Source organism: Chinchilla lanigera, unplaced genomic scaffold (genome assembly GCF_000276665.1).
Source record: "Chinchilla lanigera isolate Chin_1 unplaced genomic scaffold, ChiLan1.0 scaffold00025, whole genome shotgun sequence".
In the NCBI taxonomy this organism is placed as follows: Eukaryota; Metazoa; Chordata; class Mammalia; order Rodentia; family Chinchillidae; genus Chinchilla; species Chinchilla lanigera.
The window spans coordinates 17713023-17738537 of record NW_004955426.1 but is presented as its reverse complement, the minus strand read 5'-3'; the positions used below and the strand labels follow the sequence as shown (position 1 = coordinate 17738537).

The window sequence follows — 25515 nt, the reverse complement described above, 5'->3', positions numbered from 1 at the left end:
ACTAGAAGAAAAGATTTTGAATGTTTTTACCAGTAAATAATGAATGGTTGAAGAAATAGATATGTTTTTCTGATCTTTTATTTTTATTTATTTATTTATTTTTGCATTACTACTGCAGATTGAACTCAGGGTCTTTGCATTAAGCTGCATCCCTAGTTCATTTTTTATTTCTTATTTTGAGACAAGTTCTCATTAAATCACGAAGTTGTTCAGGCTAGGCTTGAATTTACAGTTCTCTGCCTTAGCCTCTCAGAGTGCTGGGATTCCAAACATGTACCACCGCAGCTGGATTGTTTAATCCAGTTTGAAAATTACATAATGTATTCCCGATATATGACACCCCATAAGTATGTACAGTTGTTATGTTCAATTTTTAGAAATTAAAATAAAAAATCATACCTCATAGTGTCACAAAAGTTAAAATGAGAAGAATATCTGTAATATATATGCAGTGCACGGCACTGGGGAAAATCTCTAGGCACAGCTAATGAACAGATAGGTTTTGCAAATATTTTGTAAGAAAAATGCAAGAAAAGAAAGGAAAAGAAAAGAGAAAGACGGCAGTGGCCAGCAGTTGTTTACAGGCCTCACAAAGGCAGTAAACCGAGAAGGTCTGGAGCATCACTCCGCCTTCTGGACTTGGTGGTGCTGGCACCGAACAAGGCTCCTCCCTTCTGCCTGCTTGAAACCACAGCCTTCCCTGGTGGTCAGCAGGCATGAGGCAGGAAACCCCTCTCCTCTCGAGAGAGAAGCAGACAATTGCGCTCATGTCAACAGCATGCTTTTTCTTTCTGCTTTATACTGGTGCTATATTTCATTCTTTGTTTTCCTAATTAAAAAGAAGTACATGCCCATAAAAATGCAAATGATGTCCAAGTACAGCAAGTAATTGAGGCAAACTGATCTTGAAGGAAGGGGGGCTTTCATTTTGTTTGACACCTGTTAATAACACGCCTGGAGAAACAAGAAACAATGCTAGCAGAGTATCTACCGCTGCTGGTGGAGAAGTGTGATTGTGATTGTTTAGAATACAATACATATAAAGCAACCAGCCCCCTGGCGAGCACATCGCCAACCCCAGTAAATGGAAGCTATTATTTCCAACACCCACTTCTCCCAGTGTTCTGTTGGAGTAGGGCGCGCTACCATGGAATAAACTTAATTGAATAGTGCCCCCCAGAGGGCATTGAGAATTCAACTGTGCTGACAGTTGAAGGGAGGACTGGAAAAAGACCGAAACAAACACAATTTAATTTTCTTTTACATTTTCATGGAATCAGCACTTGGGCTTGCTGTGCTAGGGTGCATTAGGGCCTGAGCAACTGTCTGATTTGCCTCCCGGCAGCAGCTTTTGGATGGGGCTTATGGGTTTGCAAGGACTACTCTATGAGGACAAGGAAACCTTGTGGGGACTCATGCTGGGCACTGCAGGCCCCAAACCCCTCGAAGGCCCGTTCCACCGTGCTTTCTGGCGACCTTCTCTGCGTTCCTCCAGAGGAATCGGTTTCCTTTTGATGCCTGCCCCTTGTATGTCTAGGGCTGTGCTCGTGGCTCCGGCTCTTTCTGGACCTGATTTCAAACCTCTTTCCATCTGACCTTTCAGCTTGTCTCACACCACTAAGCAGCTTGTTGTCAAGGCCTCAATTCCATAGACGCGGTTGCTAATGAAGTCCAAGGGCGAGGTTTGGTTTCCCTGTCGCTGGCAGATGGCCAGTGGATAGAGGTGGGAGAGAGGACAAGAGTCGTGTGGTACAGAATAAATTTAGCACATCTGGAGCTGCGAGTAGGCAAGGGCTTCAAAGAGTCTGCTTTTCTGCTAAAATGAGCTAATATTTACAAAGCGTTTACCATGTACCATGCGTTCTGTTAAGAGCCTTTAAAGCACTGTCTCACTTAATCCTCTAGAACTTCCTAAGGAATTTGATCCTGTTATCACCCCCACCTCCAGAGGCACTGTTGGTAACCTTTCTGTGATTTTCAGTGATTTTCTGGATGACTTTTATTTCCCCATTTTAAAGGTGAGGGAATCAAAGCCTAGAGTATTGAGGGAAATTTTAAGCACTTTTATATACTGTCAGTGGGGATAGAAATTAGTGTAATCTCTTTGGGGAAGCATTTGCAACAAGAGTGACAAATTTAGTATGGTTTGTTTGTCATACTGGGGATTGAACCTTGCACCTTTACACGATGCTATATCACTGATCTTTTAAAATTTTTTTTTATTTTGAAACAAGGTCTCACCAAGTAACTAAATTGACCAGGCTAGCTCAAACTTGTGATTCTCCTGCCTCAGCCTCCCAGAGTGCTGGGATTATAGGTGTGCAACCATCATGCCCAACTGTTTGAGGATCCCACTGCTAAGAATTTTTAATATATACTTGTTTATGTACAAAGAGGTATGTGAATATAAAATTGATTGAAGGTACCCTGGAAAATATATATCGCAGATAAACACAGATTAGATAGAAAAGAAAACTTAAATCTCTCGAATTAGTGTGGTAGAGCTGTCTGAACATGATCACAGATTAGATCTGAACATAAAGAAATTAAATTAATGGGTAATCAGTGTAGTAAGAGTCTAAGTTATTCTTTTCTTTAGAACACTGTTTCAATGCTGCCACTGAACCAAGTAAAAGTTAGTGCGGGGGAGGGACTGTGTTACTGGGGAATTAGATGATAACTTTCTAAGTAAGTGGCTCTACCATCCTACACCGATAAAGAGAGACCGGTTAGCAGACAGAGAGCTCAGTCAGGGTGCAAGATGGCCAGGACACCCTGGTTCCTACTTTTGGGAGCTCAGGGTCAAATCTAGAAAACAAGAGAGGAGGGATACAGTGATACCTTCATTTTCAAACTCAATTCTTCTCAAATTCATGTTTGAACACCGAGGAGTTTGAGAACGGAACATATTTTTCCCATAAGAAATAATGGAGAACCAAATAATTGGTTCCGAGACCCCCAAATTACATTTATAAATTTATTTTTCCAGGACTTTAACAAATTCCACAATGATTTCTTTAATTCTATTGTGTGTGTTCACAGTTTTCCTCCTAATTTTTCTGCTGATATCACTGACTTTCCTTGGGGCCATGGTTATAATATTTTATGCAAATAAAATGCCAAAAAAAAAAAAAAAAAAAAAAAGAAAGCACTGACACAAGCACCACATGTCTGGCTGAGAGTGGTGCTTGGACTGGAGCATCACCCCTTTGTGGTGAGACACAAACAAGTTTTCTCAAGTTGAATTTTTGATTCGATTATTGAGCATAGTTACAAACATCAAGCAGATCTTTTTTTGAACTTGCTGTGTGAGTAGTGGAAAGTTCAAGCTTAAAGCCATTTGACAACTGAGGTATCCCTGTATTGTGGCGTGTGTGTGTGTGTGTGTGTGTGTGTGCGTGCATATGCACACATATGTCTGTCTCTCTTGAAAGAGGGATCATTGTAGATGGGTCGGAGACTCAGGGTTGATAAGAGAATCTCCCTGTAAATCTCAAATGATATACTTTCCATAGGAAGACAGGGATAAACACCCTACTTAGGAGATGACTTTCTAAAAATTTTTTATTTCTCATGCCTTTCAGTTAAAAAAAATTTGAGCATTCACTCCCAATATATTTATATGTATATATATTTAATGCAGATATATACTATTATATAAATATATTGTATACATTATAAAACAAATATTAAAAAGGTATTTTTAGAAGAGAGACTTGAAGCTGGGGGTAGTGACACATGCCTATACTCCCAGAACTCCGAGAAGTTGAAGCAGGAGGATACACAGATTCGAATACAGGACATGTATTAGTGGTAGCATTTAATCAATCATACTGGTCATTTGTCAATCCTCTTTACCGCTTGAGCCAAGATTTTGGTGGAAATTTTGCTGAATTATTCTTGCTAACTCATTGAAAAGTACTGTCTTTTTAATAGTTATAACACAGAGACTAAAACTCCTTGAGCAATTTAAAAATGTAATAATTTTGTTCTCAAGATTTGAAGTATGCACATGAAACTTAAAAATGTGTGTGTTGGCAAAAAAACCACACACACACACACACACACAAACACATTCTATGGAAATTTTCCAAAATTCATTTTAAAAGTGCCCTCTCCGTGGCATGTCTTTCTTCTGAAAAGTAATTACTTGTTATGATACCATCCTTCCCTTAGAAAGACAGGTTATATGTATTGTGTTTACAAAAGCAGCTTCCAGGAAGTATTTCACCCCCTCCCAGCCCATTTGTTTTTATAGATAGTGTTGGCCACTGAAACTATTGTCAAAAAATGAAAATATATATATACAGTCATCCTTAAATTCCATTACTCCTGGAGACAACCATCAGACTTCTATAGAGTAAAACACTTTCCTTAACATTTCTTATTTTTATTACAGAACAGTAAAAAAAAAATAAAAAAAAAATAAAAAAAAACAAAAAACTCCTCCTAATTTAAAGTAATTTCAAGAAATTAATGATACCGACGACATTCTGCAACACCTTTGGTGCTTGTCTTTAGTTTCTCTGCTGCATTAACTGGCCCAGGAACAATAAAGTGAATCAATTTTATGTTCTGGCCTATTTTGGTAACTTCACCCAGAATTCTTTTTTATTTCAGGCAAAGCAGGTATTGGTTTACACGGTTTCCCCATAAACCATTGTTTTAACTAACCAAGTCATTGACTTGTGAAAATACATCTTTGGGGCACGTTTTTCCTTAAGGACTCAGAAATTCACAAGTTCTTCCCATTGTGGAAACAGAACTGAGCAGTTACCCTTCCTGGGGACACAGGAAGGGGGGCAGCTCCTCTCCCGCTGAGAATACACATTTCTCGCGCTGCCTGCCACCTCTCCGAACTTCAATGTTTCCACGCGTCTTCTGAAGAAACTGCTGACAAAATCACGCCTTTCACTTCATAGCTACCTTGTTTTCCAGGTATTATGTTAGCTATTTTTATATCAGGAAGAGCAAATGTTTTCCTAATGCTATATGGTTTTTTGCTTTAAGAAATGAATTAAAAACAAATTAAAAAAAAAAAACCTCCAAATAGGCTCTTAATATTCAGTTTAGTAAAATTCTGTATTAGCTATATAGTATTGCATAATCTTCAACACTACTAAAACCTTTAGAACTATTTGCTTGCGTGTCAGTATTTAGATTTTATACATCTTGCTAATTATGACAGCTTCATACTATCATGAAGTATTATTTCAGTGTGAAAGCCACGCTTAGGGTGAGGTTTTTTGTTAATAGTAGAGGTTATACATTTGTATTTCACATAGACTCTTGATAACTTCAAATTTTTTTGTCTGACTTGCCAGCCTGAATATACTGTCACTGTTTTATTTCATAGTGGATGGAACAATACAGGTGGTAGAACTAGCCATTTTCTTAATGTTTGTTTACACCTGCATTCATATCATCATCTTCTTCCTCATCATCATTATCATCATCATCTATTAGTTTTGTGATTCTGGGGATTGAACCCAGGCCTCAAGTGTGCTAGGCAAATGCTCTCCCATTGAGTTACAGCCCAAGCCCTTTTTTAAATTTTGAGACACGGTCTCACTGAGTGGTCCAGGCTGAACTTATGATCCTCCTTCCTCAGCCTCTTGAGTAGCTGGGATTATAGGAGTGTGCTACCATATTCTGCTTGTTGTATTATTTTTAATCTTTTCTTCTCACCCCACCCAAGAATTTCTTTACTTTTCTTTAGTTTTTGTTTATCCATTTAGTAAAGGTTAATTTAGTCAACAAAATAATTTAACCTATAAACTTACTTCACAAAGTGAGCATACATGAAACCCAGTCCTGGAAATCAGTCAAAAGTGAATTAGCCAGTGATGGAGGCTTTGTGGCTCTCTCCCCCTGCCCTCGAGAGTTGTCACGTACCGTATACTACAAGGAACCCCTGATGGACAGACTGAATAAGAATGCCAATGTTGAGCCTATTGAACACCAGACACCTCAATTTCTTTCTTAAAGATAAAAATATGTGTATCTTAAGATGCTAATAATTTTCCTCTTCCCCCACAGATCTCCTGGGCTTCCCACTTTGGCAACTACCATTCTAGACCATAAGCCATGAGCAGGATCAATGCCATGGAGGTTCTTTGCACATTTGGCTGGGTCAGACAAGGATGTTGCAGGAACAGATATGTGGGCTACATAAAATCCTCAAGACCGGAAAAAAATACCAAGACACATGAGCACTCTGACAGAGACTTGAACTTAATAGGGTGAATAGAAACATTCACTCCCCATTCCCTTCCCCTCAAAACAGTTCAGGCTAGGCCTTCTTCAGAGATATTTGTGAACATATACCCACAATCCCAAAGGCCAAAAGTATCTCAATAAACCCTGCTCCTGTTTGAAATGTTCAACCTTCCATGCAGCCTAAGGGCTCAGCGTGCACTTTAGCCGCAGGAATAGCCAGCCACAATCTTCCTCACTCCCCAGAGGGAAAGGCTAACTTTAAGTCCTGCAAATGATAGAATCACGCTTTCTTTGGTGAAGAAAGCCTGAACAGGCACCCATGGGATGAGTCAGTTGTTACACCATCACCGTAGAATTGCATTTCAAAGAATTCCATGGAAAAATCTATATAACTATATATTATCTATGTTTTAATTAATTTTTTGTTTTTTATAGTACTAGGGGTAGAACCCAGGGGCACATGGATATCAGAGAAATGCTCTTCCACTGAGCCATAACCCCCAGCCTATGCTTTATTTCAAATTGTGCAAAAGTGGTATGTATTTGGGTTCCTAAAACATCAGATTTTATTGCCCTGTGAGGGAAGGCAGCAGCCCACAATTATACACTAAAAGATGGGAGCCCAAGTCTTTTCATTTCTGTGCTTGGCAAACAAAAGTCAAGTTCATGACTAGTGGCTGAGCCAACCAGGGTGGTTACCTCTCTAAGAGAGAGACCAGAGGTGGACCAAGTACCAAAGCTTAGAATTCAAAGACCTTTGGGGGAAAATGGCTTGAGAGTCATTTGAGGTCATGGATGCTCAAGATGAGAATAAAAATGCTTCTACCTTACTGAATGCCTTGGAGTGAAAGATGAAGTGAAAGTCAAGATTCCTGACAATGCCCAAGAGTGCTTCTAGGTGAGGGGCAGGAAGTCAGACCAGTAACACTGTCATCACATTACGATGCTTTTCTTTCTTTTGTTGTTATGGTTTTTGATTGCAACAGTTCCTGAAAATGATGCTAACAGTTTAAGCTAAGAGTTGTAAGTGAAGACACCTGGGTTCTCCATCTTCTAGGGTGCACGTCAGTCACCGGCAGTGGCCGTGCTGCCTCTATTTGGCTCTGACCCAGATGGCAGAAGAGAAGCAGGTCACTGGGGCAGAGGAAAGAACATCTCTGAATGCAGCTCTGAAGTTTGTTCCTTTTAATGAATGGAAATCATTCCTTGACTAGTGTCTTCCTCCACATGAACCAGTGGACCCGAAGAAGGCTCTCTCTGAGGGGCTCTGGATGATGCTCTGTGAGCTGTGACAACGTTGCTGGTTTTCTCAAAGGCCCCACCCCACTGCCCAGCACAGGATGAGAAATCACTCTTACTGACATTTTCCATAAAAGGCTTTCTGATTCCCAGGGGCTCGAGTTTGAGAAAACAGGGAAGAGTAACTGCCGCCCCCCACTGGTTACAGGTGGGCTTATGGGATCAGGTTCTCATCTCCTTACAGGAACCTGGGGGCCGTCGCTGGGTATGAGGAAGGGAAAGAGCACCTCTGGGAACAACATGGAAACATGAGTCGAGGACAGGGTGGCGCTCAAGTCACGCAATTCCGGAGAGAGCTCTGAAGGCCAAGAACGTCACCCTAACAGTGCAGCTGTGAAACACACAGCTTTATGGGTAATAAACCTGACTGAAACTCCCAGCACTTTCTTTCACCATGCTCCATCTCAGCCACAAGGTGGCAGGCAGTGGCGCTCAGATCCTCCACAGCCGTGCCCCATGCACCCCAGAGCTGAGGGAAAGCAAGCTTCCTCAGTCCCTTCCAACAGGTATCAATTAGATGTTTCATGAAGTTGCTCTAAGCCGAATTCTTATGGAGATGGAAGGTTCTAGATGTAATCCTCATCCACTTATCAAACATGTAGAAAATTTAATTTTCTATTTGTTTTGCTTGTAAACAATATACTATACAAAACTACCCTAATTTCATTAGTTAGTATTTATAGTGTTGAGAAAGTTCTAGACTCGGAGTCAGAGGGCATGAATTTCACTCTTCATTCTTCTCTATGGAGATACCTGACCCCAACCACTTCCCCGAGCCTGAGTTTCCTCCATGGTACCATGAGAAAACAGGACTTGGATGAATTCCAAGATACCTTCCAGAAACCAAGTCATGAAATGAAAGAGCATGAGGAGAAAGTAGGCTGAAAAGAATGCAGTGGGCACAAACGTAAGGTCCCACAATGCTTCGTTTACACTGCAGCCTTTGCGAATGGGCTGTTCCACATGGTGAGCTTTCCAGATAATTGAATTTTAAATGCTGAAACTTGTTTTCTTTTTAACCTTCTTAATGGAAATCTTTCTAAAGTGTATTACACGCTTCTCTGGCTTCTTAGATAGTACACTAAGTATAATTTAACCTTTCCGTAGTGTCTCTAGGTCATCATGATGACCACCTCTTACTGTATATATATGTAGTCTTATGTGAAGCATTGGGTGCCCCTGGGCATATTCAGGTAGGCAGGGACCCTTGTGTTAAATGGCCCCAGAGACTGTATTATGAAGCTATAATTGGCCATCTTCCTCTCCCCATCTCTTACCTGCAGTCATTTCTCCAGGTAACACCTTCTTACAGCCTCTTGACACTCTATTTAAAATCTGCCATAATCCACACAGAACTCAAGGTTGCCATGGGTAACCAGAGTCGAAGCTTGTGCCGACCCTAAATTTAATTTTACACACAATTTCAAGGCAGTGGGGAATTGTGTTAAAGGTTACTTCTGGCCAGGGCTGACACATAGCCAGTCCTCACAGTACGTAATGCTCTGAGCCAGGTATCCGCTTGCCCTGGGTCCCCAGATGCCCACCTGCTCAACACCCTGGCTCATCTCCTGGCTCCTCACATTGCAGGAACCCAAAGGTGCTGTCTGGCTAGGGGGCTCCAGGATCCTGTTCCTGCGTGCATCAGCATCCTTCCCAGCTGGTCAGTAACTGTGGTAAGCCAGCTGCACCACACAGCAGTTCCCTCTTACTCATGGGTCCAGTTATTTGTAGTCAACTGTGATCCAAAAGTACAGTGCAATAAATAGCACATATTGAGAGAGAGACCACATTCCCCCAGCTTTCATTATAGTGAACTGTTATAATTATTCCATTTCATTATTACTTATTGTGGCCAATTGCTTACTATGTCTAATTTATACATTAAAATTTACCATAGATATGCATGTACAGGAAGCATGACATAGACAAGATACTAAGGTTTCAGGTGTCCACTGGGGGTCTGGAAAGTAGCCTCTGGAGATGAAAAGGAACCACTGTAATTTGAATATCACCCTAGTTTCTGGGCTGAAGAGTATTATTTTCCCCTCTGTGACTGGCTGGAAAAATTTGAGGCTCACCTTCTTCCCCAAATTCAAAGGCCTTTTCTAAGGTGCAGGATGCGTTCTGGGTTCAGCTTGCCTGAGGCCAGCTGGGTGGGGTGTTAAAAGCTACTTTGGACTGAACTCCTAGCGTGTGCCAGCTGCTGTGTTCAGTACATCAAGTAAATCACCTCTCATCCATCACACATTCCTACTAGGGAAATATGTAGAACCAGCCTCTACCGGCTGAGGAAACTTGTCCACAGCCCGGCAGCCAGCCAGCAGCCCTGGAAGCCAGAGCCATCTCTCTCTGAGGCTTCTGTCCTGTGCACTACACTCTGTTCACATTTATTAATATATAAAAATGCCCAAGTTATATTTCAGAAGGAAAATGTTGGCCCTTTCAGTTTTTGAAAAGTCTATTTGTTTTTGTTTGGGTGTGTGGGTTTCATTTAATTAATTCCACATTGCATTACCAATTTGGAACAATCTGTCCCCAGGGAACAGATCTGGTTTACTTATAGAAAAAACCAGTAGAGGGAGTGACTGGGGTTACAAAGTATTCCTTGTAGGAACTTAATATAAAAACCTTCCCAGTTTTCCTTGGATCAAATAGAAGTAAATAGAACACTCCAGAAAATCCCATCTTCCCAGAGTGGTTGTGATACAGCTCAGAAACAGAACTTTCTTTCATGTGTTACCAGCCACTCCTGCAAGATGGCACGTGTGACATCGGGTGCCACTGATCTCCCTCCTGCTCCTAGAAAGTTCTCTGGAAGTTCATACAGGAAAGTAGAAGTCCCCATTCAGACAAGATCAGGCACGTTCAGGGTGGTATGGCAGTAGACAATTTTTTTTTTGGCGGGGTACCGGGGATTGAACTCACGACCTTATGCTTGCCCTGCAGGCGCTTATGCCACTGAGCTATTTCCGCAGCCCTCCCCATTCAAAATAACAAGGACTTTAGAACTCCTTGGGGAGCTAGACCAGACACTAACAGGGTCAATAATTTGGGGGCAGTCTTAACTTTATGTCTCCTCCTGAATCTGGATATAGAAGAGCTGCCACACCCACCCATGGCTATGAATTTTCTGATCTTTCCTCAGGGATGAACATTCCAAATTGACCCTAAACTAATTTTTGAAATAATCCAACCATGACCTCATCTTCCACATTTTGCACCTGCTCCTCCCACACTCAACACATGCAATACTCAAAAATACTTACAGTGCTCTAAAGTTGCTAGAGGAACTTTGTCTCAGGGAGAAAACTGTCTGAAGATTGAACTGACATAGGGTGAACAGGTTCACTTGTGTTAGTTTCATGAGACTGAAGTAGCAAAGTACCACAAACCGAGTGACTTAAACAGCAAACATTTATTATCTCAGAGTTCCAAAGGCTAAATGTTTAAGGGCGAGGTGTGAACAGGGCTATGCTCTCCTGCTGCTGGGGAAGGATCTGCTCCAGATCTCTCTCCCCTGGCTTCTGGTAGTTCTCTGGCTTACAGAAGCACAAGTCCAGTCCTCTTCTGGCATCATCCCTGTGTGTCTGTGTCCATATTTGCCTTTTATGAGGATGCCAGTCATATTGCATTAGGGGCCCACTCTGCTCCAGGATGACTTCATCTTAACTAATTACATGTACTTCCTTACTTCCTGATAAGGTCACATTCTGAGGTATTTGAGCTTAGGCTCTCAATATGAATTGTGAGGAACACAATTCAATCCATAACATCATCTAAGATAGTTTTGAATTCAAAATCAAACTCAAGAGAGAGCAGATGAGATTGGCCAAAAGAGGATCTCATATTGTGTACGATTCATCCTGTTGCCAGGGTGGGAAAGAAGTTGGCATGTTGACCCCTGAAATCCGCTGCTTATAAATAAGTGTGAATAAGCAACCATCAAGTGAAGGGGCTGTTGTCTGAGGAGCACAGAGGTACACAGGGGGGTCTCCACAAAATCTTAATTCCTTCTCACTACTTTTTAGGACAGAATCCACATAGGTAGGTGCAAAATTTTAGTCCTGAAGGAAACTGTTAGTTACAATGAACTAAAAGAGAACATTCAAAAACTGGCATCTGTACTGACTGTATACAGACTTTTTATGGTCATTATTTCCTAAATGATACAGTATCAGAACGATGTAGGTAACATTTCCAGTGTATTAGGTATTATAAACAATGATGTATAGCCTACAGAAAGATGTGCACAGGTTGTGGGCAAATATTATGTAATTTTATATAAAAGGACCTGAGCATTCTCGGATTTTGGCATCCACTGAGGGTCTTGGAACCAATCGCCTTGGATGCCTACATCTTAGAGTGATACTAGCTCTAAAGCCTGCCTGGATGTAAGATTGCCAGTGGGATTTTGCCATGGTTTTCGTATGGTTTGTTCCCCCAAGGGTTCATGTGGCAATGCTGGGAAGTGGCGTGGACTTTTAAGAGGTGGGGTCTAGCAGGAGATCCATAGATCAATTGGGGATGTGCCCCCAGAAGGGCCTGGGGGACCCCATAGTCCTCTGTGGCTTCCTGTCTGTTGACAAGCTTTCCACCTCATATCTGCATTCCTGTCAGGACACTGACCGCCAGAGGCCCCACCAAAGGGGTTACCTGATCTTGGACTTTCAGAACTGTGAACTCCTCTTCTTTGTGAATAGACTGCTTTAGGTATTTCATTACAGTCATGAAAAATGGACTAATGATTCTACATAAAAATTGAATTGCTATTTATAAGATGAGGTAAGGGACGATATTACTCATCAATTTGGATAGATCAGTTATTAGTTTGTGCCAGTCTTTTTCTTCCCTGGGGTCTGGGATTATGCTGAGGAGGTATTTTATGCAGCTGTAAACCACCCATGAAATTATGTACCAGGCCACAGTGGTTAGCAGGGCAGACTGTGGGGCCTGAATCACATCTGATTCTGCCCCTTTGTTAGGTGATCTTGGTCAAGTTATGTGTGGCCAAGGTTTCTTCTTGAAGCCATCCTCTGCAGCGATGTGGTAGGAATTAAGTGAGACACTATTTGGCAGATGTCCACTATGGTGGACACTGTTCAATAAATGGTTCTTATAACTGTTCAAGGGGGCTAAGAAATAACCTTGAAAAACCAAGCTAGTCTCTCCTGACTTGTTAACTTTGTGGTTGTCATGAGGCAAAAGAGACCAGGACTCTGGGGGCACAGTAGAAGGTTAATGTAGTAGGTATGGGATATTTAGCCTACACATATTCTAAAGAAAGAAATGACCCTTGAGCAGTCCTAGGAGTTAACATCTAACCCTTGGAGTATCCTGTCTGAAGTGTTTCTGTGTATCTGAGGGGAATTACATATTATGCTAACAGTGTGATTTATGGTAGGGGCCTTGGGTCACATGGTATTAGCTTGACCTCTGGAGGGACCAGAGACTGAGTAACTAAGGTCACCCACACAGGTCTTTCATGCCCACATGCCCGACCCCAAGAAGAACCTTGACACCAAGTCTTGAGCGAGCTCCCTGGTTAGCAATACTGTTCATGGTGTCATACGTCACTCTGGACCCTGCTCTGCACTTTTTACCTTTGCTGACGTTAATCTGTCTCCTTTCACTGTAATGAACCAGAACTATCACAGCTCTTTGGAGCTCTGTGAGTCCTTCTGGTGAGTCAATGGGCCTGAGGGTGGATTTAGAGACCTCCTCATTCACCTGGGAAACAACAAAACTGTCCAATCTTAACCCACTACCATAGTAGGCGGCCACGTCAGTAGAAAATGGAACTGTTTTCAAAAGCATTCAGTAAACATTCGATGAGACTCAAGTGGATCTGTTAGGAAGGGGCTTCTGGACTTTGAGGGTGGTGGGAGTCCTGGGGTTGTTGTCTCTAAAGTGATATGGGACAGGCAGATGGAAACACATCTGGGACCTACCTTTGGTGCTTCAATTCAGCATATTTTCCCTTAAGAAGATAAAGACCATCGGCTTCTTCTCAGCAGAGGCCGTAACTCTGCAGCTGCAGAGCCAGCATAAGTGCACCACAGACGGGGGTCCTGTGTGCACCGCTGTGTGTGCCGGCTGGCACGCCCCTCACTTACCTGGCCCCACTGACGTCGACTCCGACCATCAGCTGCCCGTTCAGGGAGAGGATCTCGTCCCGCAGTCGGACCTTCCCACTCTTTCCTGCCGGGCTGTTCTTCCTCAGCTCTGTCACCCAGATGCAGCCCACATCCAGCACAGGACCCTGGTGGGTTTTCCTCTTCTTGCCCCCTCTGCGCTTTTCACCATAATCCCCGAAAACAGGGATGTTCCCAAAACTGAGGCCCACAGTCTCTGTGTCCCCCAGCTGCTTGGTGAGGTACACAGTACAAATCTCCATTTCTGGGGGGCTATGGTCAGGGGCCACCGGGTTCTCTTCCACAGCCAAGTTGAGCTGGATGTATTCCTGCAGCTTCCGGATGGCCGCCTGGCAGAGCCGCTGCTCGGGCCCATCCCCGCCCTCCCGAAGGCTGTTCTGCAGCCACTGGCAGAGGAGGGGCAGGTGCAGCCCAGCATTGTCCTGGGTGATGGGCATGGTGCTCACTCCAGGACACCAGCATCATGAGAGGTCCTGCTGCTGAGGGCCAGACCCCGCAGGGCCCCATGTCTTTCGGGAACCCTGGCTGTCATCAGCTCTGCCTGTGTTCATGTTCAGACTGGTAGATGAGTCTTGGAATGCCTCCTTGAGACGGGGCTGTTTGCCTTGGCAAGAGGAGGACAGGACACAATTAGAACAACAGTGAGACAATGGCTTCAGAATACTCAACAAGGGAAGCCAGGAAGTATCCGACAAGTCCCTGCTTGGTTCATTTCACAGCAAGATCCGTGCAAATGACATGGAAATCGGGTACTCTTCCAGCAGTGACAGCTTGGCCTCCCTTGGGCTTATTCACACCTGGGAGAGGAAGAGCAAAAAACAACAACTTCCAGTTACAACAGTGAGCCTCTGGCACAGAACACATGGCCTTCTAGATTACAGAAGGACCAGGTTTGCTTTTCTGACACCAGGAAACTCCTCCTTCCCCAGTGTGACTCCTCCTTCCTCAGTGTGGCTCCTGCATGCTACACACACACACACACACACACACACACACACACACACACACACCTCCTTTCCTCACACAGAGGTGTTCTCTAGGAAGTTTTACTGAGCAGCACAGAAGTAAACCTTCTTTTGCCAGGACACCTTTCCCAATATACTATCAAACTCACCTCCAACGAGGAGGTTGCATAAAAAGACCTCTGGGAAGACTGTCGAGGGGTGTATAATGTCACTTCTACTGAGAACGGATGAATTTGTTGGAGGGGAATCAAAGAAAGTTGGTAGATTCCAGTAGCATATCAATAAATTACCTTGGTAACAGAAGCATTTCTTTTGAATGCTAAAGTTGTCATCTTCAAGCTACTGAAAATTAATTTAAATTATCATGGATGTTTGCTTGAGATAGGAATCTAATTGGAGAATTATATATAGTAGACAACTGGCCTGGCTGATGCAGTAGGCTTCTCGGGCCATAAGTTCTGTTCACTGATGAAAATGGATTAATCTCGGGAGGCAAGGCTTTTATATCTTCGCACAGATCCACCGTGGATGGATGTCAGTGTCAGTGTCAGTATTTGTAACTACAGATGTCTGTTCTCTGTCTTCTTAAGGGCAAATTTTGCTCCCTGGAATGTTTCACTGGATACTGTGGGAAAACCCCACTTTTCACAGTAAGGGTTAAATATCCTTTATCTGAAATCCTTGAGACCTGAAGTATTTTGGATTTCAGATAGTTTTGGATTTTGGAATATTTGCATATATATAAGGAAATACTTTGGGGGTGGGATATGTCAAAACATGAAATTCATTTATGTTTCCTATCTATGTTCTACATACAGCACAAAGGGAACAATATTTTTTAATAATTTCATAGTGTGGAATTTCCCACTTGTGGCAGCACGTTAGAAGTCAAACAGTTTCAGATTTTGGATGACTTTGGAATTGAGGGAGGGTATATTCTGATGAATCAAACACTGTCACTGTATTTGATGACATCTCTGTTGAGTCCAAGGACCTGAGAGATCATTTGGCTCAACTTTCTCATTTTAAAGATGAAGAAACAGCCATAGAGGTTGTTAGGTCTGGTGGAAAATGTTTTGATTTATTCATAAGATTTTAGTATGTCGGTATGTGAAGTTATTTTCAGTGAGAGGTGTTACTCATTTTGACCAAAGGAGACATTCAGTTTTGTACATATACACATTATCCTTTCTTTGATCTTTCTTACATTTTCTTTTAATAGCTGTGTGATTATGTAAATGATATTTGCTAAGCTTTTGATTTATTTAGAATCAATTAGTAGTTGACACTCAAGTTCTTTGGAAACTCAAAACATACTATATTGGAAATCTCTTTTTGGTGACTGAGTAATAAGGTCATTTATTATTGACATGGCTTCTGACACTTCTCCTATTTGTTATTATTTCTTGTTAAATCACTTCCCGAGAAGGCAGGAGAATGTTTTCCACTTTAGATGGCACAGTTTATATTGACTTTCTCTGGGAGAAAGTGAAGTTCAAGGAAGAGAGTGAGAGGGATTATTTTTCTATGTTTATGGAGAATGGAGGTGAAAATTTTCTTTGATGGAGAAGGCCACTTGGCAATGGAATTCAATGAACCTTTCACTAGGGGACCTATGATGTGCCAGCACTGGGCAGAATTCAGATGGGGACTCTGGATCTATTAAGGAGATGTGCCTGCAGCCCCTAGCCATGGTGGCCAGTGGCATCACTATGGAAAGCAAAAGAAGAGCCATGACTTTGCACCCAGAAGTTTGGAAAAATGTGTCCCTGGAAGAGATAGCTTTTGGGTTGGTCTAGAAATTGGTTGCTTTTTAATGGTTTCCCAAAGGAAGGGAGAGGAGACTAAAAGTTGTAGGATGCAAAAATTCATGATTCCCTTCTGAATCTCTATGACAAAGGCAGAACCAATGGCCAAACTTAGAAATGGTGTGGGGAAATGGACTCTTTCTGTGGTGTTGATCGGCTCTTTCTCCTTCATTGTCAAAGGTTGTTCTAGAATACAGAGACCTCCTGGGTGTAAGTTAGGCTGATCAAGGCAAAGGAACATAGCTCTGAACGTCTAGGAAGGTAAGCTCTTAACCATGCCCAGAACCTCCTTATAACTTTCCAAGGGGTCTTTCCACACAGCCTCCTTGTTGGAAATGAGTTTGATGCTATATTGATGGGGCTTGTCCTGGGCCTACTCCTTCTAAATCAGCATTCTGCCTGTCTGTTTCTGACAATCTCATCCTACCCAGCCCCACTGTACCCTGGCCCACACCCAATCAGTGACCTCTGCTCACGGCCACCAGTGAACCTCATATAATGGATGCACACAGAGCTTGTGCCAGAAGCTTGTGGACACCACCTGCAATCCATCCTCTCTTCCTTTGTTTGTGAGAATAGCAATGTATTCACCTACAGTGCAGCCTCTCTTACAGGTATGAATAGCTATAAGACATAATCCTGACAATGAGAAGGAAGTAGAAACTGCTGTGTGGAGCTGACACCAACACTCCTTAGAGAGGAAAGCAGAAAGAAAAAAATGTATCCCCATGTTGTTCCATTCACTCTTATGTGGATTTTCTAAAACCCAACCAGTTAGCTCAGTTAAACCTCAAATAAAGAATTTCATACCTAGGAGTGGGAAAACTAAAATTAACAGACCATATACAGTAGAACTGGCTGAGCGAGAGAGGTTGGGAGGCAGCTGTCAAGGATTTGGATGTGGCAGATGGGAAAGAGGTGACCCTAGTAATGTAATGGGAAATAATTTGGTCAAACTGCCAATTGCTTTACCTTGAGAAGCTACTTTGTGTTGCTGAGCTTACAGAGTTAGGGGGACTGACAGGAAAAAATTAGATTGCTGGTAAGTGCTTTGTCTTTTGCAACAAAAATCTGGAGCACCTCAATTCTGTGGGCAGTCAGGGACGGACAGGCATATTGCAACATACAATAAGTAGCGTATGTTAGTTATAATTGAGAGAGATGGGCACAGTTCATGAGTTAGAAAGTAAAGGCTACAAATCATCAGGAATTGACCAGAAACACACACTGGATGCTTACGAATATCTGTGAGGGAATTATATATTGCCCCAAACCTTGCTTGCAACCATCTGGAGTGGTTCAATTCCTGTAGTGACCTCAAAATACTTCCTTTTCCTCCCTCTTCCCTGAAAAGGGCTTGGAAATGTGTTTCCTCCCTAGAAAGAGAGTCCTCCCTACATTCATGGCCATGGAGGTGCGTGATGAGGAATAACTTTCCAGAAACAGGCAAGGATGGCCATGAACGAGGGCTCTTCCCATAGAGCAAAGAGCTGCCACCTTGGTCAGCCTATGGACTACCGCTCTTCTTCCCAGGAAGATTTGGTCATTGCAATGGATAGTGGCTGCTGTGCTTTTTGTCTCCGCTTTTGTAAATGGAAGTTTTTACTGTAGTTATTTCACCCCTCCCCCAGGACTGCATGTTGGGTGAATTGGGGATTGTTTCAGGAAGTCAGGTCTAGAACTGCTGGAGAGGACCACACAGCACCCACCTGGGTATGATGACAGGATGAGGCTAGTGGGCCAGCTCTCGGGAGTGGGGAGTATATGCCATGCATGCAAAAGTGAATTATGTCTGAGTAACCAAAGAAGGGGACTGTGGCAGAGTATGACTTGCCTATACATTATTTCTTCCCCTCTTTTCCTAAGAGAAGCCCACTTGTGTGTGAGGAGCAAGTGCCCAGCCAAAAAGTTTTTCTTGGTGCCCCTTCCGAGGAGGGAGATCATAGATACACTCCACGAAGTTGTTGGTTGGGACTTCCAGAAAAGCTCCTTCAAATGCAGCCTCCTTCCAACTCCTACCCTTGCCTATTTTCTTGCTTAAAATGCATGTGATGTGGATCTTTGGCAACTACTTTGTGACCAATCATAAGGCAAAGGCCTGAAGTTTTTAGTAAGCTGCACCAACCCACACATCCCTTCTCCAGACTCCCTACTGTAAGAGAGAAAAACAGACCTCTACCTTTTTAAGCTTTGTTAATTAAACATTCTGTTACAGCTGAATAAAATCCTTAATTAATACATTGCTTTAATTAACTCTTGACTCTCAGGTCCAAGACCCAGAATACAGTATAATCCTGAGTCTTTCAGCTTCAGCCTTGCTACTTTGCCCATTAGCAGTTACTGAGTTACTACCTTGATTTGGAGACACATGTGCATGCACACAAACACCTTACATTAAATTGAATTACAAATACAAGGCATGTTTCTGCCCCTTAGAGAGTTGAAAGCGCATACAAGTTCTCCCACTGGTTTATCAGCACCATTTTGCCATGTGTGGTATTACAGACAAGCCTACAACTGATTGGGAAACATTGCAAGACAAACTATCAGGACTCCCTTTAGCAAGCTTATGTTTTAGAGGAGAAAGTTGCTGGCTAGTTTTTCTTTGTCTACGTGGCTAACTGGGGGCTAGCAGAAGGCAGTGTACATGAGACCAAAGAGTTTGATCATGAACAAGAGTGGCTTATGCCAGGCACTGTACTAGGATAGCAAAGAAAAGATGAAGTCTTGTGCAGGCTGAGCTCCACTGGACAGTGAGACCATAAAATAAACAGAAACAAGGAAGTGTCCTAAGGGCCATGAAAAGTGTATCTACTGGCACGTGGTGGGTTCTGGGAAGCAAGGTTTTCCAAGGGTTATGCTGGGGCTAAGAGATATGTTCCCAAATAAATTACAGTACTTGAGGACAGGGTGGGATGGGTGTGGTACACACCTATAATCCCAGCACTGAGGCAGGAGGATTGCTGAGAGTTAAAAGCCAGCCTGGACAACATAGTGAGTTCAAGGCCAGCTGGAACTACTTAGTGAGACCCTGTCACAAACAAACAAAGAAACAAACAAACAAACAAACAAACCAAAAACAGAACATGGGAACACGGAAGGGACTTCAGGGGTTACCCTACTAGCCTTCAGTTTTACAAGTGAGAGAAACGTACATTAAGACAAACCCACGTTCCCAAGTCACTGCGGCTATCCATTACAATCAGACTATCTTTGTCCACATTGTAGGAACTGGGCAGTCATGTTGCCTCCACTCCTATAGATCATATCATCAACATATAATGTGAGTTAATAAGTTCTTAGATTGCATTGGAAAGATTTTTTTGAAAAAAGGAAAATTATTATGACTCCTTTTGGAACAACTGTTCTGTTTAGATACTTCTGGTGTTTAGATCTTTTCATACATAATCTGTATTTATTTAATTAATTAGTTCCTGTAATTAATTAATTAGCTAATTAATTATTTTGTGGTGCAGGAGATTGAGCCCAGGGCCTTTGCACTGATCTACATCCTCAACCTTCTTTTTAATATTTTATTTTGAGACAGGGTCTTGCTAAGTTGCCCAAGCTGGGTTCAAACTTGTGATCCTCCTGCCTCAGCTTCCCAGAGGCCTGGGATTACAGGCATGTGCTACCATGCCAGTTTGTATTTAAATTCTTAGCATGTAATTGCGCAGGATCTGACCTCATCTCTAATTAGCAAGAACCCAAATATTTATAATAGCCAGTAATGCACTCTATTAGCTAGGTGTTGGTCTCCAGGCAAAGCATTTAAAATCTTTGAGCCCCAGTTTCCTTATCTGCCAAATGAGGTGGTTTTTATGGAGTTTCTTTCCAGCTCTGCCATTCTCCAGGACTTTGGAGCTGAGTTAGCAAGACAGGGATGGAGTCACCAGCCTCATTAAGAAGCACATATACAACACACAGAAGTTTTAAACTATAGAGGAGATGGGCCAAATTGCTTTATCAGACTTTGAGTATCTGCCAAGACAAAGGGAGGAGCGGGACCTGGGGGCGATTTCACATTCATGTGCACCGAACCCCAGCCCAGCTTCTTCCAAAAGGCAAGAAGAAATGTATCACACTGAATAAAAGTTCTTCGGAGCAGCAGAAAGAACCAAGGTTTTGAGAAGTGAACAGGCATTTGCCTGGAGGGTGGGGTACACAGGAAACTCAGTGTTCCCACGAATGCCCCACGGACCCTTCAACTTGGCAAGGACCTAACTGGTGTGGGGGCTGGCTTTGGCCTCTCCCCTCCTCTCCCTGGATTGCTTGCTTCCAGGACTCAGGGCTGGAATGCCTGACGCAGAGAATCCTCAGAGGAAACTGAAAGATCACGGAGCGCAAAGGTTCGGTCGTGTGTCTCTCTGGGAAGCTCCCCACTTCCCAGGCCTTCCTGTGGGAAAGGCCGCAAACAATGAGAAGGCAAGTCAAAGTCCATGGGAGGAAAAAGAATCCTCATTTGACCCTTTCCAATCATGAACTCAGAATGAAGGAGAAGGGAAGAGTGTGGAGGAGTGTGATTCCTTGATTCCCTCAATGGCCGCTGTGGCTACTCATGTATCCTCTCTGTTTTAATAGAGGTGAGAGAGAAATGAAGTAGAGAGAAGACATAAGATGGCATAAACAGATGGCTGAAAGCTATCCAAGTACGTTCTGCCCAGGGCACTCCCACAGGGACCCTGAGAGAGGTCAGGAGAAACCAAAGAGCTGGGACCACTGTCACTTAAGATCCCGCTGTCACAGAAGCATGTGTATAGTACACAGTTAAAGGATATGGCTGGGGAAGGTTGTGGGCAGGGCAATACCACAGTTGACCTTTATGTTGATGGATTTCCCACCATCCACATCCTTAGGACCTTCGGCTTAAAATCATGAATTTTGCGAGCACATTAAAAAGTTACCCTCTTATACAGTTATCAGTGAGAAAGCACATACATTGATTTTCAGTTGGAAATGCACTTATTAAGTGGGCAGAATGTTGCATAGACCCAGCTGATGCCTGTTTTCCCTGATGCAGGGTGTGGAGGAGGATGAACTTTAGAAAAAGGAGCACAGGTAAGCCTGGCAGGGGCCCAGCTGAGGTAGCATGAGGCACCCACCCCCAGCCCACCCCCACGCTGCAGCCTTGGCACTGCCAGGAAGTTGTCTATTCTCTATGAGACAATGGTGAAGGCATTGCTAACTTCTGGTTCCTACAGGTTTTCTGTCTTGTTCTCTGCGTTAACCAACCCCTTCAATTCACACCCACTTTCTCTAAACTGCACATTATGACATCTATAAAGACCAATATTTATTCTCTGAGTTACAGGCATAATCACATTTCAGTCCATCCTCCAAGATTACTGTGATTCCAGTTTTAGATTCTATGTGCTTTCATGGGTGTTCGTGAAGCTGGCTATTCAACTGTGTCTGTTTCATTAACCAGTTTAATTCTCAGAACAAAACTTGTTTATTTCTAAATTCAGGGTTGTGGGGAGGTAGTCTCAGTGTTGCCCCTAAATACCAAGGACACTGTTGTGGTTTGAACATATTCCCCCCAAATTCCTATGTCAAAGTTTAATCTCCACTGCCGTGGTATTAAGAGGAATGACCCTTTAGAATGTGCTTAAACCATGAGGGCTTGGACCTCATGAATAGACTGGTACTTTATAAACAACTGGAGGGAAGTAGCTCTGCCCTCTTATGCTTTGTTCTTCTGCCATGTGAAGATACACCATTCATTCCCTCCAGAGGAGGCAGCAATAATGCACCATCTTGAAAGCAGAGAGCAGCCCTCTCTATACATGCACCCTGCTGGTACTTTAATCTTGGACTTACTTTCTCATCACCAAGACCCCACAATACCCCACATCCTTAAATTAAAGGAAGGGAGGTTTATTTTGGCTCAGTTTGTAGAGGTTTCAGTCCATAGTCAACTGGATCCAAGGCAAGGTGGCATGGCAGAGAGGTATCACAGAGGAAAAAGTGCTCATGACATGGCAGACAGGAAGCAGAGAGAGATGAAGAGGAGCAGGGAAAAGAGATGCACCCTTCCAGGACACATCCACAGTGACTCACCTTTCTGACCAGACTCCACCTTCCAACAGCAAATCATTTGCAAGCCCCCATAATTCAATCACCTTCCAAAAGCCCTACCTATGAGTGCATGAGGCTTTGAGGGGACATCTAGATATAAACCATAACACTCCTCCCCTGGCCCTCAAAAGACTCATGTGCATCCCTTTATGCAAAATGCGTTTAGTCCAACTCTAAGAGTTACCCAAGTCCTAACACTTTCAACATTACTGAAAAGTCCAAGTCCAAAGTCTTCTCTGAGATTTAAGGCAAAATCTTAGCTGTAAGCCTCTGTAAAAATCAGAAGAAAGTTAAACACTGCCAACATACAGAAACAGAGGGTAACTATTCCCATCCCAAAAGGCAGAAATAGGGAGATATAAAAGAACGAGACCAAAACAAGAGCAGAAACCCACCAAGGCATATGTTAAATCCTGCAGTCCTATGTCCAATACCTGGGGAAAACTGGGTGGCCCTGCCGTATGGTCGTGCCAGTGATTGCAGCACTTTGTGACTTCTCTCTTGGGCCACCTGTTCTCACTGCTTGTGGCTTTACTCAAATGTCCATGTTCCTGGTATCTCCAACTTCCTGGGGTCTCCACTCTACTTTCAGCTCTACCCTCACAGCTTCACACACTGCTCTCTCAGAGGCACACTTCTTTTGAAACCTGGGTGGAAGACTTCCTGACCCCACAACTCTTCCATTCTGCATGCACATAAAACCAGCACTATGTGGATGATGCTAAGATCTGCTGCCAGTTAGAGTAGTAGCTAAGCCCTTTGCATCTTGTCAGTGGAAGTAGAGCTCTCCAAGTACCTGGATGGCTGAGCATGATGAACAGAATGTTGTGAAATCAATTCCCTAGGCCACCCTTCTCCTACAGACTGCCCTAGGGCTCTCTTCTCAAAGCAAAGTCTTTCAGTTTTGCAATTTTGAGGGTGCATGAATGGGAAAGGTGGACTCCTGATGGTTCCTGGGGTGCCCTTAAGCCATTTTCCTATTATCCTGCTATAAAGTTCTACCCTTCTTAATACTAATCTGTTTAGCTATTAAGATCTCCTCTGCTTCAATTTTGCAGGCCCCAACTTTACTGGTGCTTCCTTTCCGGGGAAACAAATTTTTCCAGATGGGATTTATTGCTCCTGATTCTCAATGTAGAGCTGGCTAAAAGCCACCAACAGTAGCTACGCCACCACCTCAGTATTAGTCTGCCTTGAAATTTCTTCTACCAGATTAATTAGTCCACTGCCCTTAGTCTCTGAGTCTCCCACAATGTCTCTGGATACGAGTAAGACACAGAAATTTTTCTGCCAGAGCATAACATTCATGGCTTGGAGTCCAACTCCATTTCCACCAATGGAGTCTTTGTTCTCAACTGAAACTTCTTGAGCATGGTTGTTACTGGCTGCATTTCTATCAGCTTTCTGGTCTTCTGAGCTCTGACCAGAATCTCCCATCAAGCTCAGTTTACTGCATTCTACGACTGCCTCTCCAGCCAACATCTCCAAATCTTTCCAAACTCCTCCTGCAAACCATTTTCAAAGGCTTCTGAACCACATGGTCAGGTAGTCACAGAAATGACTCCATTTCTTTGGTACCAAAATCTGTCTTAGTTACTTTTCTCATTGCTGAGACCCAGTATCTGACATTGGCAAATTAAAGGAGGAGGGGCTTATTTTGCTTCATAGTTTGTAGAGGTTTCAGGCCCTAGTCAGCTAGTTCCAGTTGGCATGGCAGAAGAAAAGTTGTTCATGGCATGGCAGACAGGAAGCAGAGAGAGATTAAAAAGGAGAAGGCAAGGTGGTATACCCTTCCAGGCCATGCCCACAGTGATCTGCTTTTTCTTATCAGGCCCTACTTCCCAATAGCAAGTAAGCTAGAAGCCCCCATAGTCCAATTAGCACCCCAAAACCATACCTATGAACCCATGAGGCTTTGTGGGGACATCTGGGTAAAAATCTTAACAGATTTACAACCTTCACAACTGTGAGAGTCACAATTTTCTTTATAAATTACCCAGTCTTGGTTATTTTATTATAGTAGCACAAATGGACAAAGACAGACATCTTCCAGATTTTGCACAAGTACAGGAGACCACAACATAGTCACCCAGTGGGCACTTGCAAGCTGCTTTGATCTGCTCAGAATGTGTCAGTGAGTGCTTGAGGGAGGCAAGGACAAGAAGGATGAGCTAAAGTCACAAAAGAAAAGCTAAGGGATTTCATGTTTTTCTCCACTCTTAACCCAGAGCCCTGCTGAGGAGCCTTATGCTGCTGGAATTCCAGACAGTGCTAGCATTTCCCAGAGCCCTGCAGTCCTGTGGCAGCATCCCTTCTGCACAGATGGGGGAACAGATTGAGAAGGGACCTGCCACTCAGTCAGCAGTCAGAGCACTATGTGTTCGTGACGTCACTTGGAAAAATTCGCTTCAGATTGAAACACAGGTTCTTCTCTATTAGGCACACTGTGTCCTTCCAGGAATATAGGAAATTGGAATTAAGCAAATAAACACCTTTGTAGTTTTCTGTATTAAAGAAGAGAGGGGCACAGCTCTACAGGGGAGATAGACAGCTGAGCACATTCTAAGTTTCACTTTCAGGACAGAAGGCCTGTACACTGCTGCACCTGCACAGAGAGGTGCTGTGGGAAATAGATGTTCTTGGGCACACCACCCATCTGGGGAATTACCAAGATTAGCAAAATGGCCACTATCTGCTGCCCAGCAAGTTCCACCAAAGCATTTCCAACATGCTTCAAGGACCCTGGTTAAGTGACTCCAAGTTCAGCACAAATTTCCTTGCAATGCTAAAAATGTAGCTGGTGCCAAGTCAGATTCTAAAGGAATCATGTGAAAATAACTGAGAACTTGTTCTCAACTTGATATCTCAAGTCTTCTTGCCTGAGGAGGTGATTAAAAACTTGGCCTCTCTCCCTGATGCAGATGCTCTTGCCCTCTGCCTGTTGGGCTCAGGTGCCCTCTCTCTCTCTCTGCTGCTGCTCAGTCTTATCACTGT

At 43.2% G+C, this 25515-nt stretch overlaps 1 protein-coding gene across 1 annotated transcript in view; it reads right to left on the bottom strand.

The window, feature by feature from the left end:
- Pdzd2 (PDZ domain containing 2) overlaps positions 1–25515 on the bottom strand; it is a 374195-nt gene that overhangs the window by 236379 nt on the left and 112301 nt on the right. The window contains exon 2 of the mRNA XM_005386151.2: positions 13632–14467. Within this exon, the coding sequence (XP_005386208.1) occupies positions 13632–14107 (476 nt within the window). The 5' untranslated portion in view covers positions 14108–14467. The remainder of the gene's footprint in view (positions 1–13631; positions 14468–25515) is intronic.